This window comes from Chenopodium album, chromosome 26, assembly GCF_948465745.1.
Source record: "Chenopodium album chromosome 26, dcCheAlbu1.1, whole genome shotgun sequence".
Taxonomy (NCBI): domain Eukaryota; kingdom Viridiplantae; phylum Streptophyta; class Magnoliopsida; order Caryophyllales; family Amaranthaceae; genus Chenopodium; species Chenopodium album.
The window spans coordinates 13,720,721-13,736,451 of NC_137859.1; the positions used below are offsets into that span (position 1 = coordinate 13,720,721).

At 34.1% G+C, this 15,731-nt stretch overlaps 1 protein-coding gene and 2 pseudogenes across 1 annotated transcript; all 3 read right to left on the reverse strand.

Moving 5' to 3' along the window:
- Positions 1–2,394: 2,394 nt before the first annotated feature.
- On the reverse strand, positions 2,395–2,721 carry LOC145616854 (monothiol glutaredoxin-S6 pseudogene; annotated as a pseudogene).
- Positions 2,722–4,940: 2,219 nt separating this feature from the next.
- On the reverse strand, positions 4,941–14,357 carry LOC145618015 (E3 ubiquitin-protein ligase MIEL1-like). Its single transcript, XM_081672791.1, has 12 exons — positions 14,121–14,357; positions 13,941–14,028; positions 13,790–13,846; positions 13,641–13,673; positions 12,811–12,888; positions 12,645–12,688; positions 12,497–12,537; positions 9,728–9,810; positions 9,550–9,641; positions 8,391–8,460; positions 6,678–6,716; positions 4,941–5,404 (listed from the first exon to the last, which is right to left on the reverse strand). Exons 1-12 carry the CDS (start codon positions 14,231–14,233, stop codon positions 5,261–5,263), a joined length of 882 nt encoding a protein of 293 aa, XP_081528917.1. The 5' UTR covers positions 14,234–14,357; the 3' UTR covers positions 4,941–5,260.
- A 793-nt stretch (positions 14,358–15,150) lies between these two features.
- LOC145616855 (glutaredoxin-C11 pseudogene) lies at positions 15,151–15,459 on the reverse strand (annotated as a pseudogene).
- Positions 15,460–15,731: the final 272 nt, after the last annotated feature.

Consider the following 15,731-nt stretch of genomic DNA (forward strand, 5'->3'; position numbering starts at 1 on the left):
TAGGGTCTTGTTCGGGTTCGAGTCGGGTTCGGTTCAAGTCAATTATTTTCGGGTTATAATCAGATCGGGTCATTATCGGGTTTGAGTCGGGTTCGGTTCAAGTCAATAATTTGCGGGTCATAATCAAGTCGGGTCATTCTCGAGTTCGGGTCGGGTTTGGTTCAAGTCAAAAACTTGCGGGTTATAATCGGGTCATTTCCAAGTCGGGTCATTCTTGGGTTCAACTCGGGTTTAGTTAATAATTTGCGGGTTACAATCAAGTTGGGTCATTTAAACTTGTCTAGTCATTCTCGAGTTCAAATTGGCAATTCAATAATTTGCGGGTTATAATCATGTCGAGTCATTTTCAAGTCGGTCTCGGGTGTGGTTCAAGTCAAACATTTGAATTCCCTTAAAAAAAAAAAAAATAATAATAATAATAATAATAATAATAATAATAATAAAAAGATAAGTCAAGTAAGATGAGAAAGACTTGCTATTGTCTGGGTCCCGTGTATTTTTTATTTTTTTGTTTAAATTTTTATTTTTTTTTTGCTGCTGTCCAGTTCAGTTTTTCTTTGACGAGGATTATGTAAGAGATAAGTCAAGTAAGATGAGAAAGGCCACTTTTGTTTTATAATTAGAATCCATGTTAATAAATTGAAAAAAAAGCCTGAAACTCAATAATCAATATGGAGTACTCTTTTTATCCTAAAAATTCCTAAATCCTAAAATTCGGGTTAGTAATAGGTCGAGTTTAAATTCGGGTCGGGTCAATAACAAGTCGGGTTGAATTTGGGTCGGGTCAATAACAAGTCGGGTTTATTTCGAGTCGGGTTTAAAATCGAGTCGGGTTAGGCACGGGTCGGGTTGAAGTCGGGTCGGGTTAGTAACAGGTCGGGTTAAATTCGGGTTTTGACGGGTTAAATCGGGTTTGGGTCATTCTCGGGTTTGAGTCGGGTTCGGTTCAGGTCAATAATTTACGGGTCACATTCGGGTCGGGTCCTCTCTAGGTCGGGTCATGGTCGGGTTCGGGTCTCAAATGCTCGGGTCAACTCGGGTCTAGGGTTGGTTTCAGGTCGGGTTAGGTCGGGTTCGGGTTGCCATTTTTTTCGGGTTCAGACGGGTTAGGGTTAGGGTCGGGTTAGGGTCGGTATTTCGGGTCGGGTTAGCTTTTGACAGCTCTACTCCAACCCATTTGACTACGGACTTTCTTTAGTCCACATTATTTTTAGCCGAAACAATATACATATATATTTTACTTTGAATTAGCTTCCCCTTTGGTAATTATTGTGGGTTAGAGTATATAATAAAAAAATCTATCTTCTTCTGTCCTATAATTGATTTAATTTGTTGTTATAATGAAATCGCATAGGATCATTAGACCATCTCTCCGAAAAAGGTTGTATATTCTAGTGAAGTGTGCAAGAGATATATTACAGTGCAAGATATATAAGTATTCAACAAACAATTATGGCTTCAATGATGAAAACTTTTGTTTAATTTGTTTTTATGTATTTGTTAAATAAATTTAAGTTTCTTTTGTAAATGCATGCTTTTTATTATTTTTTTTTTTCTGACACAATGATTTTTATTAATAAATTACTAGTAGTTATTAGCATATAAATTAAACAAACATATAAAAATAAGTTTTATTGACCTACACTATGCTCGTTGATAAAATGAACTTGAAATTTATTTTTGACCCCGTTTGTTTATTAACGAATTGAACAAGCTTTGATCGAGCTTTTTCACAAGCTGGTGTCACTTTGTATACTAAAGTCTTCCGCTGTTTTAAATTTTAAACTCACATTCACCTCCGCAAGATGCACACTACGTAGGATCCTTATAGATGCTACAATCACAAAGGTAATTATGTTGAGAAATGCGCAGTCATCTGCAAACATATACGAAGTATATTTTTATCAACAACCTCAATCAAAGCATCAAATGTTCGTCTAATGGTTTGTTTGATATTTCTTCAGAAAAAATCATTAGGAAAAAAAAGTAGATATTTGTCCTCGTATACTATAATCTTAAAATACCACCAAAATAAGAACATGTTAACATGTAATTAACCAAGTAGATGTTTAAAGAAATGTATTGCACGTCACATAAGTTCACTTGTAAACTTATAAATTATAAATTTGTAATGTTAAATTTGCACTATTGAGTAATTATAAGTTACTAAACTCACATATTATATTAGGTACTATTATACATATGCCTCAGTGCCTCACCATAATGCAAATGCATGCAACATTATATATGATTAAGTAGTAACTAATATAGCATAATAGGTACATACATAATTATATATGCAATTGGTTAGAACTTAGAAGCTACACCCAATTATATGTAAGTACATACTGTCTTAACTAATATCGGTTTTAAAGACAACCACTAATAATATAGTTACCGATCCCCATTCCAAACCCAAATGGCTCGAGCATCAATCAACTTTTGGGCTAGTTCACCACGAACTTGTAGGCCAATAACGTCATTTGCACCACCAATAAAGTTCCCACCAATGAAGATGGCCGGAACACTTGGTACGTGCCCCATCGTTCCTAGGGCATTTTCAACTTCTTGTCCATTCGATAACTCGTTTAGCTCGTACACTATGGGGTTTGCACCATAGCTTATAAATAGATGCTTCATAGAATGGCTCACTGGATCTGTACTATTCTTGCTGAATATTACCACCGGCTTTTCATCCACTAACGGCCTTAAGGTGTCCATAACGATCACGTACAATGATCGGATTATGTCAAAGACTTGGACTCTCCTCGATCTATCTCGATCTTTCTTTGTTTGAAGTGTTAGTGATATTAATTTGGATTAGGGCACCTTGCATATATATGTGCATATATAGGGAGTCCAATGAAAAAGGGTTGTTATAATATCATTGTCAAAGTTACAATAAAAGTTTAGAGGGATGCTATTCTCGAAATTGTGAAGCTAGGCAAAAGGAGCTTTTTAATGATTCTTATAATTATGCCTTTGACAATTAGATTAACAAGTCTTGTCTTAAGATTTATCTCCTTAGGCCATTTTTTTTGAGCTGTTGTGATCTGTTCTGTTGAAATTTACTCTACTGCATCTTGCTCGCTTAGAATTCTGTTTTACTTTGCTGACACTTGCTCTGCTATGCTAAATATACTTAGAAGCTCAAAAGATCAAAATTTTACTCCACTAGCTAGTATTACCATAGCAAAAAAGACACGCATTATACTTATTATGGCACTCCCTTCGATCCACTGAATTGTATTGCCTTACAAAAGTTGATCAAGTGGGGTCAATTTAAGTGGGACAGAGGGGTACATGTAATTCCATATCAAATATGTTACACATTGATACAACTAGTAGTTTGTAGTATCGATTTGACATTTTAATTGTCTCTAGGTTGTTGGTTTAAGGATTTTAATTAACAACCTAGCTTTTGTTTGATGCCATTTTTGAATGATCATGATAAAGATATCGACATTTACGCAATGAATTACTCCGCTCCCTTCATTTCAAAGTGATGGTTAAAACCTTGAATAATGATTTAAGGTGCAGATGCATATAACCTTATCTTCAACCACTTTATATAAGTATAACATAGTTCTATCGTAATCCTTAATTAGTTACTAACATTTATTATTTATGATAACTTTTAGTAAGTAACTTCAATCTTTTAAATAAAGAATCAAGTGAACTGAATATAACCTATAAAAAAGCTCGATTACAACTTGTAAATGGCTTAACAAGATGTGAAGGGTCAACAATCAAATCCGAGTATTCGACTCGATCACGTTTTTACAAAGAAGACAAGTAACTTCTTTTACAATTGAAGAAACAAAGCATATATGGATAACAAAATGGAATATATGAAATTGAAAGGGGGTACATATATACTAGTAAGTAAGAATGCATAGTTTCTGATGCGATTTAAAGAAATTTGGTTGGATATCATATTACATAGTCTACTCCGCGTGTCTTATGTTTGCCAAAGTTATGTTAAAGTTACAATCCACCACATATCTATGTGTACATGACTTTCTTTTCGATCCCTAATTAAACTTCAATATTTCCTCAAATACTCCATCTGTCCTCATAGATTTGACTTTATAATTTTGACCAATCCTCGAATAAATGTCATGTTACCTTAACTTTCTTTATCCGACTCATCTACTTAGGCGGTGTGATCTTACCACTATCTTACTCTCGTTCTCTTTCTTTCTTATCTCATGTGATGTGAGATCCTCCACTAATTCTTTCTCCTTCAACTGAATATTTTAATATTTCGATGATTGTTTCTTTCAATAATAGCAAAATTTTGATTTACTACTTCACCCTAATTACATAATGGCTATAGGTGTATGAAACTAGATTAAATTGATAAACGTTGTGTATGGTGTAAGAAGACTTTGGACAGTTATACATAAACAGTCATTGTACTGCACTCTGATATACTTGTATGAGCCAAAATGCAGATACTATCAGGAATCATAAACAATCAAGAGAAACAAAATGTGCAGACAAATCAAATCAGTTCCGAAAAAGATCAGGATGAATCGTTGCTAAAATTGTAATCAGATATATTAAATTAGTTCATGATGTAGATCATAATATGAATGCATATAGCGAAGTAATAGAAGAAGAGGAATGCATGTAGAGAGAGGTTGAGTCATATAATGCAAGGTCTGCTTACAATTTTATGAGTGTTAGTGGCTAAGGAGCGTAATTGGTTGTGCAATTAGGGCATCTAGACTCTCCTCCTATGCAAAGGCAATGCTAGCATATGTTGGTGCACCATTCTACACCCTCGGTACATTAGTTATTGCCCGTTACTTGTTTATAAGGTTATTCAAGAAAGATTGTGGGGATGACCTTTAAGAAGGATTCAAAATATAGCGTGACAATCTTTAAGGAATAGAGGGGATACTTTGGTGACATCGAGATAATAGTGTACCATATAAGCAAACAATGCGAGTGACATTTTTTCATTTTCTGCAAAATGTTTATGTAATAAAAATAACCAGACTATCTGTTACACAAAGAACAAAATGTATTTCATACATTATAAACCCTTGTGCCTATTGAAAAATTGACACATTGGTAAATTCTAGCTGCTGAACACTTTACAGCGAACAATGGTCAATGTTGCTAACAACCACTGCAGAACCCGGCCATATAAGAAACTCAAAGCTAGAATTTTACAAACAAAAGCCAATCTGAATGCTTGTATAATAGCAGTGTTTTAATGCCTGCTACAAAATTGAGGTGGACAAATGAATCAGTTATCTGATGTCGACTCCTCCTGAGGAATTTGCTTTTGCGTTACACGAGTATTGTATGAATTGCAATGACTGCACTTGTGCCCAAATATGTGGAATTTCACTATGCTTGTTACACTGCAATCATTGCAGAGGATTGATACCTGCCAAAATTTCTTCCTGTATCAATATCTTGTTCACTTTAAGTCTTAAACGTAAAAAAAGTAGCAGTATTCTCTACATCTAGAAATAATAATTACATATACCAATTTTGGTGTTCAGAAAAATTCCTCAGTTCCAAAATATTTCCTTAAAATAGTAATAGATGTGGTAGATTTATTAAAAATATTCTTTGTGAGATTAAGAGTTCAGGAATGTCAGATTAATCCAACAATTTTAATCTTTTACAATAAGGGTTGATTATTAATGTGGGAGCAAATGGTTTATGATATTACTATTGCTACTGATCCAAAACGATTAATAGCAATAGCATATGGAAAAATAATACTCAACTACACATGTCAGGAGCCTGAGAGAAAAGATTCAAGTTCACAGTTTTTTGAAATGTGCCAAGTTCATAGTCACATTCAAAACATTCAACTAGAGTAATTTTGGTCGTTCTATAATATAGCACTTCTGCAGATCCAACTATGACAAAGAGAATATAAATACAAAAACATGGGTAACAGATGAAGTCCCTGCTATGGTACTTGGTTTATTGTTTCACCTCAAGTGTACCAATGTCAGATACATGACACTCTGACATGTTTATGAGCAGTTGTTACTTCATTTTGAATTCATAGGTCTATAACAACGAAACCTTTCATAAAGTCGTAAAATCTAATACTTGAGATTAAATACCCGAATCCAAACCAATTACCCTAGTCTGAGGAAGTGAGGAGCATAGAAGTCCATATGCAATTAGAAAATCACTCTTGTGAATTTTAGGATAATTATTACTTTACCTATCCATTCTCTCCTAACTGACCTTTTAGTATTTGTTGCTGGGTACATATTTTATAACTTCTCATTTCTCAAGAATTCAACCTCAAAGATTACTGTAGGAAGATTGGTAGAATAAACAAGACTAAAATCTCAAGGAAATCTCACAAGTGATCTACCTGCCTAGAATTTTATCCTTAACACTAGTCCTCTATAGGTATAGCAGAAACGTCCCTGTAGTGGAGCTATTCACTAGCACCTTCAAGATAGATTACAAATGCAGATTCAGAGTAGTGAGCCATGGAGCATATACCATCAACACTGGCTCCACGCCTCTGCCTCACCAAAGTTGTATATTAAAGAATTATAGTGGACGGCTTGGATTAACCTTCCTCTGGTCGTTAGTCTATTTGCCTTTGAGATAGAGGGCTTGAAGGGTCAAAAAGTTCAAGAGAAACAATCACAACAAAAGTACAAAACCAGAATAAGTGGTACCTCATATCGATACTCATCAGGCATGATAGTAGCTTCAATCTGCAATCCACATAAAATATTTAGTAAACCAAGTTAACATATCCATCTCAGAAAGAGAAATTGACATTAACACAGCTATATCTCTCAGAACATGTAGCCTCCTAGATAAGAAAGTACATAAAGAACACAAGCTTCTAAGAGTCACCTAGAAAATTCATCATGAATTTCATGGTGACCATTGCATATTGGTCAGGTTGAAGCTGAAAATTAATTCTACAACAAGAGAACAGACAAGTACAGCAGCTGCTGATGCAGGCCTACAGGAACTAACCAACAGCGAAGCACCAGTACAAGATAAAAAGATAATGACAACAAAATGCATATAGTAAGAATCCAGCTATGGACAAGAATCCAACAGAGAAGAACCAATTTGGACATATATACCTTTCCTCTAATTTGATTTTTTTTTTTTTTTTTTTTTTTTTTTTTGATGAGATCTATTTGGATAAATTGGTAGAGAAGTTGTTTATGAAGAACCAGCCAACAAACCAAAAAAAAAAAAAAGGAAAGAAAGAAAGATTGAAAAGTGCAATTTGTTTTGTGAAGAATGATTCAGGGATAGTTGGTAACTTGGTAATTCACCAGTAAAATTACTTGTCATGCGGCGATCAATTGACCAAAATCTTGAGATAAATCATGATGAACACGTCTTACATTACTAGTCATTTCAAGATACCACTAGATTAACATGGTAGCGTATTATATTGTTTTACAAGCCAGGTTTTCAAGAAATAAAACATTGAAGGGAAATTAACCATCCTTAAAACCATAGACCACATCATATGATAGTTTTTTACAATCAAAAAACCGATAATCTCAAGCCCCATTTATATGGGCAATATCAGTAAATATGGAATTTTCAGACCCAATCTGCTAGAATTTTAACAGATTCACACATAAGGACATCAACAATCAACAATTAGCAGTGCAGTTAGCATTAGCAATCAGCAGATTGCATTAGCCAGAACAAATAAGGAGTTTAAAGGGGAAAAGTTAGCAGGCAAGAAGTTGCCAATTTCAACAAGCAAACCAATAAACAGAGGCCATGTTTTTATTGGGAGAGATTAGAATGAAAGAGTATGGCCTCTTTATTGTGTCTAATATTTACTAGCTGGAAAAAGTATGGTGTCTTAGCAAGAATAATGTTCTTCAAAAACAAAAAATGGAGGTCCACCTGACACAAGTTCACATAAGTGCACCTCTTTTCTGTTCACAGCTTAATAGAGTGATTAAACAAGTATTGCATACGGAAAAACAGTCAAAAACCTCTCCGTAATCAAAATATCAAATAAAGAGAATAAGTTTGGAGGGGGGGGAAGGGGAAGGGAGTGGGGGAACTATTCACAGCTAAAGACACTCTTTAAACACATAGTAATCTTATGTCACTACCATTATCTATCCGCCAATGTCCCTTTTACATTACTTATCTCTGAAATTGTATACTTACACATCTGATATTTTTACTAACAAGCACAATAATAAAGGATCAATATTCTGTGTTTCTTATACCGTATTCTGGCTTCACTTCAAAAACCAATACAGTTCATGCATATGCTTTCAGTAGATAGATATGTATGCTCATTAATTTGAACAACTAAATCAAGTTAACAAAATTTCAAATTTCCAAGGAAGAAAATGAAATTTGAAATTTAAACAAACAAATTAACTTGTCACCTCTTCATCCAATTTTTCCCAGTTTCTTGTCATGTCCATACTTGACTTGGAGCATAAGGGGCATCGATACCTGATCCATGAAGGAATACTATCATCAAAATACAGAAAACGATACATATAATCAAAATCTATTTAAAAAGAAGGAATGCAAAAGACAGAAAACAATTTCAAACCAACCAATGTGTAATGATCTCATCATTTTCGACCACAAAAAAATAATTAAATAATAGACAGGAAGAAAAAGAGGGAAGTGAGGGCAGATCAAGTCTCTGCTCCATCCACTTTATAAAAACGATTTCGTCTACCTTAAGACAGCACTTCATATTAGCTTTCTATGGTTTTAAACGAAAACTCATGAACATTTGAATAGAGGTTCAGAAGTGTTAAAATATGCCTTCAATTTATTTGCCTCAATACAATCATATGAACAACATTATCCATTATGTTGGGCTAAGTTTCACAAACAGATAGTCATAGTTCACAAAAGCCAATACAAAAGTGAATGAACGACCATGACATTCATTTGATATTACAAGAAAGCTGCAGTTATTTTCAGAATAATGAATATAGGAAAAAATGGCATATTTTATGATCTCTGATTAATATTTCTGGACTTGACATAATTGATAATACTCTTCCCACTAACACAGGGCATCTCACTTCAACAGTGAAAGACCATGGTCAATCTTTCAAGTAACAAAGAAAAAGTTTGTGTCAAGGTATATGAAATCTAATGAGCTTGAATTTTGGGCTTTTGGCAAGAAAATTTTACAATATAGATAAGTTCTTACTGCTTAGTACAGAAATATTCATCAGAGCAAAGCGATGGTGGAGAAGCACTTAGAAGTCTTTCCTGGAAACATGCTAATAGCTTATGATAAAAGAGCAAAGTAACAACCCTGCTGAACTAATTGTTATCAGATCAATCAAGTAGCCTTTGCTTATTTTCTTTGTAGTTTGTACTCCTCAATTCTACTCTTCTAGATCAACTTAGAACAATTACTGCAGCGATGTCTCAAATCAATATCATGAAAAATTAAATTTACCAAATTTTGACAAACTCCATTCAGAAGAGGAGGGTGGGATGATATTCTGACATTGGGAAAAGGAAAAAAATTTAGCAAAAGACATGGGGATAAAAAAGATGCAATGGGCTTACTGCTGCTGATTCAACATCTCTTCATAACAACCCATGTGTATTGTATGTCCACATCTCATAACTTGTGTGACTTTGGTCGAGTCAAAAAGGTACTGTCAACACAATACAACATGATCAGGACAACACAGCAAATACTTGTGTTTCTTATCTATACATATTTAACAACTGGGAATCAAACCTCGTAGCAGATAGGGCAAGAATTCTTCATAGAGTCTTCCACACAGTCGTGGTTGTCACGCAGGCTCACAGCATAGCAAGAACCTGAACTTACAGTAAAATATAAATTAAAAAATGAAGGAACTTTGCCAAACCAATTGAAATGGCACCTATGCAAATAACCCAAATTAGGGTCTGTTCTCATTGACCGAACTCAGCTGAACTGAACTAGCTGAGCTGAGCTGTACTGAACTGAAATGAATATTTTATAAGAGAAGAAAATTAGGAGCTGAACTGAGCTGAGCTAAACTAAATTTCAACGTATGAGAACAGGCCCTTAGTACCAACATTTCACCCATGTCACCCTTCTATAACCATGATCAGTCATCTCAACAAGCAATTATATTTGAAACGTATATGACAAGTAATTGGCTACCACAAATTTACAATATAGTGATAGCAAAAATTAGAAAACAAAATTGTAACACACTGAAATTGAACTCACAGGAACAAAATGAAATCTCATGATAAAAAATAATTACATGCAAGCTTCACTAAAGGCTTAAGAAAGACATTTAACTTAGTAAAAAAATATTTTGGGGAAGGCAACTTAAGAAATTTACAAATCGCAACAAACACAAACAAATGGATCTACGTGTCCCCTCACTACCATACCAGGTTAATGATCACATAATCCAGAGGTTTTGAAGCCTAAAGCTACACTTGATTGCTTTACCACCCTCTCCAAGACACTAAACCCCCAAGTACTATTTGGCATTAAGAGGCCAGTGGAGCGAGTTAGATGGGAAAGAAAAGAAGAACTATAAGAAAGCATAAATTAATTAGGAAGAAATCCAAGCCATATGAATCTGAGAATCTCTAATGCAACTAAAGTTTGACTAGAAAAGTCATAAAATAAGCTTATGGATCACAAGAGCAGCTAGTAAAGGACACAAAGCGCTAGCTTAACACTAAATAAGGAAAATCTCTATAACTAAACCTCACTTGATGATACAAAATTCTCTCTCTTACAGAATTATATGAGTAACCATTAATGGGTGGTGAGAGATAACATTTAAGGCATGGGCCTAATTTACATATTACAACTCATAGTCAATCACCAAGGTTAGAATCATTACTTTAAAGTGGCCACAATAATGAAAACTAGGTCATGGCCATTTCTCGAAATTACACTACTTTACCTTCAAAAGATTTTGAATGATCAGCCTTTAGTGGTAAGGGAAAAACAAAGAAACAGCATTAACTGATTATCCAAGTGTCATCATCAGGCTTTTAAAATCATCACATTGGTTAAAATTTTTTGGAAGTGTGTCCTGAAAACAATGTGCATTACTCTAAATGAATCTTTATAGGATCCTATACAAATGACAGTTAATCATTTATATAAAGTAATCAACACGTTGAGCTAGGAGCCACAATCGATTAGCCAGTTTAGTGTAAATGGGCTTGCAACTTAATAATTCCTCCTTATTTTTAAGTGCACCATTTTCCTCTTTAGAAAGTTGCACTATTTCTATTTTAGGTATGCTCACAGCCTCAGATACACTTTTTGTTTGTGTTCACATACCAGATACTCATCTTACCCTTACGTTTGATAATTACCCTTGTTACGTCACTTTACTCTCTTTCCTTTGTTTCTAATCACATGCGAATTTTGGTCATTTAATTCCTTTCTTAATCTTTGTGTCGAACCCAAATGGTGCAATTAAAGAAAAACGAAGTATGAAGTAACGTTATAGGGTCACACACATAAGCATGGGTCGAATCAAACCACAAAACATGGGCCGAGCTCAAAACGAGGTTGACTGGTAAATCACCTCAAGCATAGCCCAAGTTAGGAAAGAAAGACTTTCCTAAATTAATGCATTTTAGTGTAGAAATAAAATAAGTTAATATATAATTGTAATTTTATTTTAAAATTTAATGAAGAATATAAAGAGAGAAGAAAACTCTTCCTACTAGTTGATCTAAGTTGTCATCTCTTGTCACGGTTTGATCATTTGTGTGCCCACCAATAAAGGAGCTTTAATTGAGACTCATATGTTACCCAATAGAATTGTCTAAGGAAGCATGCTACAAGCAGAGTATATTAATGTTTATGATAGATTCATAAATATATGTGTATAGATCTTCTTAACTAATCCAGCCCACACGACACATTCTTCCTAAACTATATATTAAAAAAAAAACACTTTGAACATGAACAACCAGTGCACCACCACATTGAACGTCTGGTACAGGGACAAACAAAAGGCAAAAGCCAAAGCACTCAACCAGTGAAGTGAACAACCAGTGCTTGTTTTCTTTGTGATTATCAATAAAGCTTAATATATAACTTAAAAGTTTGTGAATAATGCTTGGAACCATCAACTAAGAAAACTAGATGGATTGGGTCCATACCAAATAAGCAAGTATTGCAATTATTATGAAACAAACGTAAAGAGAATTGTTGTGATTATTACAAAATGGAGGGAGTATTAGTTAAGTTAATACTTATTAGAACACAAGCATCATATCTCCAAAGCGTCTATGGAGTATGTGCTCCCCAACATGCTTCATGACCAATCAGCAAGTTAAGGGCCCTAAAACCAGCTTAAAGCATCGGGAGTGGTATAATTTTGCACTAAAAATAAAGAAGATTACAAGTAAGAAAAATAACAGTGTGAACATGAAGTAAACAAGGAAAAGTAGAAATGCACTCAGCACACAAGCAACATTATAGTAAGACACTAAATGTCAGAATTTACCAAAAATGGCTATTAAGGCATACCACACTTTGGACAGTGAAAGAAGTTCTCACGACCACCAACCCTGAAATTTGAATGAGCATTGCAGTTGACAATAACAATCAAAAATTAAAAACAGCACAGGGAAAAAAAAAAAAAACAAAACAAATTGAGCTAGCTAACGATGCTGACCTACAAATTCCACACTCGGTGCAATGAAATTGTTTTTTCTCAATCTGTAAAAAGATAAATCAATCATTGAAAGCCAATGCAAAGGCAATAACTACTTTACAGCTTTTGCCATAAATAAACAAACAGAAAAAGATGAGGAAGAGGGTGAATAGCAATTAGTTCATACCTCATCGTCATAAAAGTTGCACACATCACAAAAATACTCACCCATGTTAACCCCACAATTACAGCAGACCTTTGCTACCTGTACACCAAGATACAGCATAAAACAAACAATATGTGTGTTCTTTCTGGTTTTTACCAATACGATAGAAATGAAAAACTAATAATCAAATTCATAAAACTATGGAATAATAACCTTCTTACCTATTGTCAATCTAATACTACTTCGATTTTTCTTTAATTGACACGTTTTGATTTTAGCACTATTCACACGCTTCCCTTTGACCGTGTTTGGTGATTTATACGTAACGAAAATTATGGTCGTGTGGGATTTTGTTAGATTTGTAACGATATATATTTTTAAAGCTCCATATCAACTTTTTATAATTTTATTTTTCGGTAATTAAAGATACTAATGGTTGAATTTTTGCATTAGCAAATGAGACTAAAAAACGAGTCAACTAAAAAGAAACGGAGGAAGTATACTTCTTCCATTCCCCTAATATTGCAATCATTACTAATTTACTATTTTAAGATGTTTCACGAATATTGCAACATTTCCTTTTTTTTGTACATCCTTTATCTCTATCTCCCTACTCATCAAAGTCGGCTATGTCTTTATTTCTCTCTATCACCCTCCTCATCTTATAAAACACCAATTAATACAAACCCCGACCCAAAAATCGTTACAAATCATATTGCTTTCTTCCATTAGTATCCAAATCATATTTACAATTTGGGATAATTTTTGTTTTGCCTACAAAAGCTGCTCAATTCTAGTTAAACCTTCCTATTAAATATAAAAAATTACTCAAAAGAGAATAAAAAACTAACCGGTTGTTCAAATTCACAAACTGCACAAACAACCTGCAATCAAACCCCAAATAATCAAACCCTCAATCCAAAAACAAAAACTTCATAAATTACAAGAAAAAAAAAAAAAAAAAAAAAAAAAAAAAAAAAAAAAAAGTGGGAAATTTTACTTGCTTAATATCACGTCGATTAATCTCATGATGCTCCTTAACATTGCTCAAAGAGTTCTAATTTCAATCAACAAAAACCCAAATCACCAATTCATCCAAAAATCGAAAAACAAATACAAATAATCAAAAACGAGAATTTGTTGAAACTTACTATCGCTTCGTTGTGACAATGGCGACAAGTGAAAATACGATTGCAACATGGTGCTCGAATTCGGCATCGTCTCCTATAATGCTCGCAGCTGCAAAATAAATTCGAAAAAAATTAAAAAGAAAAATAAAAAATAATTGAAGTGATTTTGCAGAAGAGTTGAAAATTGTAGGTGGAAATTACCCGAATTCAAGCTTTCCAAAATCTAGGGGATTTTCTGGAACAGGGGTATCTTGGGGATTTTCGGGAACAGGGGTGTCTTGGGGGTTTTCGGGAATGGAGTTTTGTTCCGCCATTGATGAAGGTTAGAGGTTTTGGTTGACTGGGTTGAGTTAGCAGTAGTTATAATAAGGTTGGATTTAATTTTTTGAAGGTTGCACCAATTTAACAGACGGTGTTGAATTAGGATTTGCGGAATTATCCAGCAAAATTGATCTGTATTGTTCCAATAGGGGTTTGATTAGGTGAGCATGATTTTGGTACCCGGAACGGTAATATTTTAATTGAGTACTCAACAACCGAGTCATATTGAGGTTCTATGTGTTTCTAAACCCGGTAATCGGGTCTTTTAGGTCGATACGGGTCGGATCATTTCAGGCCAAGGAAAGTTCGGGTCAGCGTGTAATCAAATTGGGTTTTGGTTAAGTCACTTGGCGTATCAAGTTACATAAGAAAAACATGTAATACACAAGGTTCCTTGACTTGTTCATTAAATAGGGCAGAATTAGGTTTTTTTAAAAAAATTTGCTTTTTGACAATAAATTAGGGTTTTGTTTTTTAATAATAAGGTAGTTGAATATATTGGTGTTTCATTGGAATGTTCATGTAGACATTTTAATTGTGTAATCCTTCATATAGTATCAAGACTTTCATCAATCAATCTTTTGAGCATTTCTCAATCTTTAATAATTAGAGTCATAAATATAATTATTAGAAGCAGAGAATTTCTCCAATCTTTAAAAACAAGTGCTTCAATTCATTTACTAGTAGTCTAGTAGAACTCGGAAAAATTAAGTGACTAAGTGATCATGAAGAGTAAGAGCAACTTGCAAAGTTGATCATACATACCATAAAATTACTATTGTGGCCAAGCATTACCAAAAGCTCATATACAAAAAACACAAGCTTTTGAGCTTTGATGACATATGATAAGTATCATACATCAAAAGTTACATACGTACACGCCTTACCAATTTCACACATTACTAACATACTAAAACCATATAGCTTTTGCTTCAATGAGCATATCCCTAAGTGAGCCATCAAGGTGAGCACCTAGCACATCCTTAGCGGACCCAACATACGTGCCACCAATGAACACAGCCGGAACAGTAGGGTTGCACCCTAGCTTTTGTAGCGCGGACTCCATCTCCTTACCTCTTGGCTCCCTATCTAATTCATAGACGGCAGGGCTTGCACCAAGATCATAGAATAGTGTCTTAATACTATGACACATACAACATGAACTTTTGGTGAATATCACTGCTGCCTTTGTCCTTGCTAACTCACTCACTCTATCCATTGATGTATGTATATGACTCTTAATTAATTTTTTTGTGTATTATAGAAAGAAACTAGAATAAAATCAATATATGTGTTTTTTTTTCCCTTAAATACTTGATTGATTTCTTAGCTTGTTGACTATTTTTGCTTTGTAGTTGACATGAATTTATAAGGGTTGAAAAAGGTCATATGCATGTTGATGAAAGCAAAGGATGATTCAAGATAAGGTATAGAATTGCTTTATTTGGTTGATTATGACCCCAGCCCTTTGACATACGTACATGAGCATCT

What these genes read in the sequence shown, in the direction of transcription:
- LOC145618015 (XM_081672791.1), bottom strand. Translation starts at nt 14,233, where the DNA reads ATGGCGGAACAAAACTCCATTCCCGAAAACCCCCAAGACACCCCTGTT. An exon ending in TTTGGAAAGCTTGAATTCGG is followed by an intron (nt 14,029 to 14,120) that starts GTAATTTCCACC and finishes TTTATTTTGCAG; the next exon opens with CTGCGAGCATTATAGGAGAC. An exon ending in TTTGTGAATTTGAACAACCG is followed by an intron (nt 12,889 to 13,640) that starts GTTAGTTTTTTA and finishes CTTGGTGTACAG; the next exon opens with GTAGCAAAGGTCTGCTGTAA.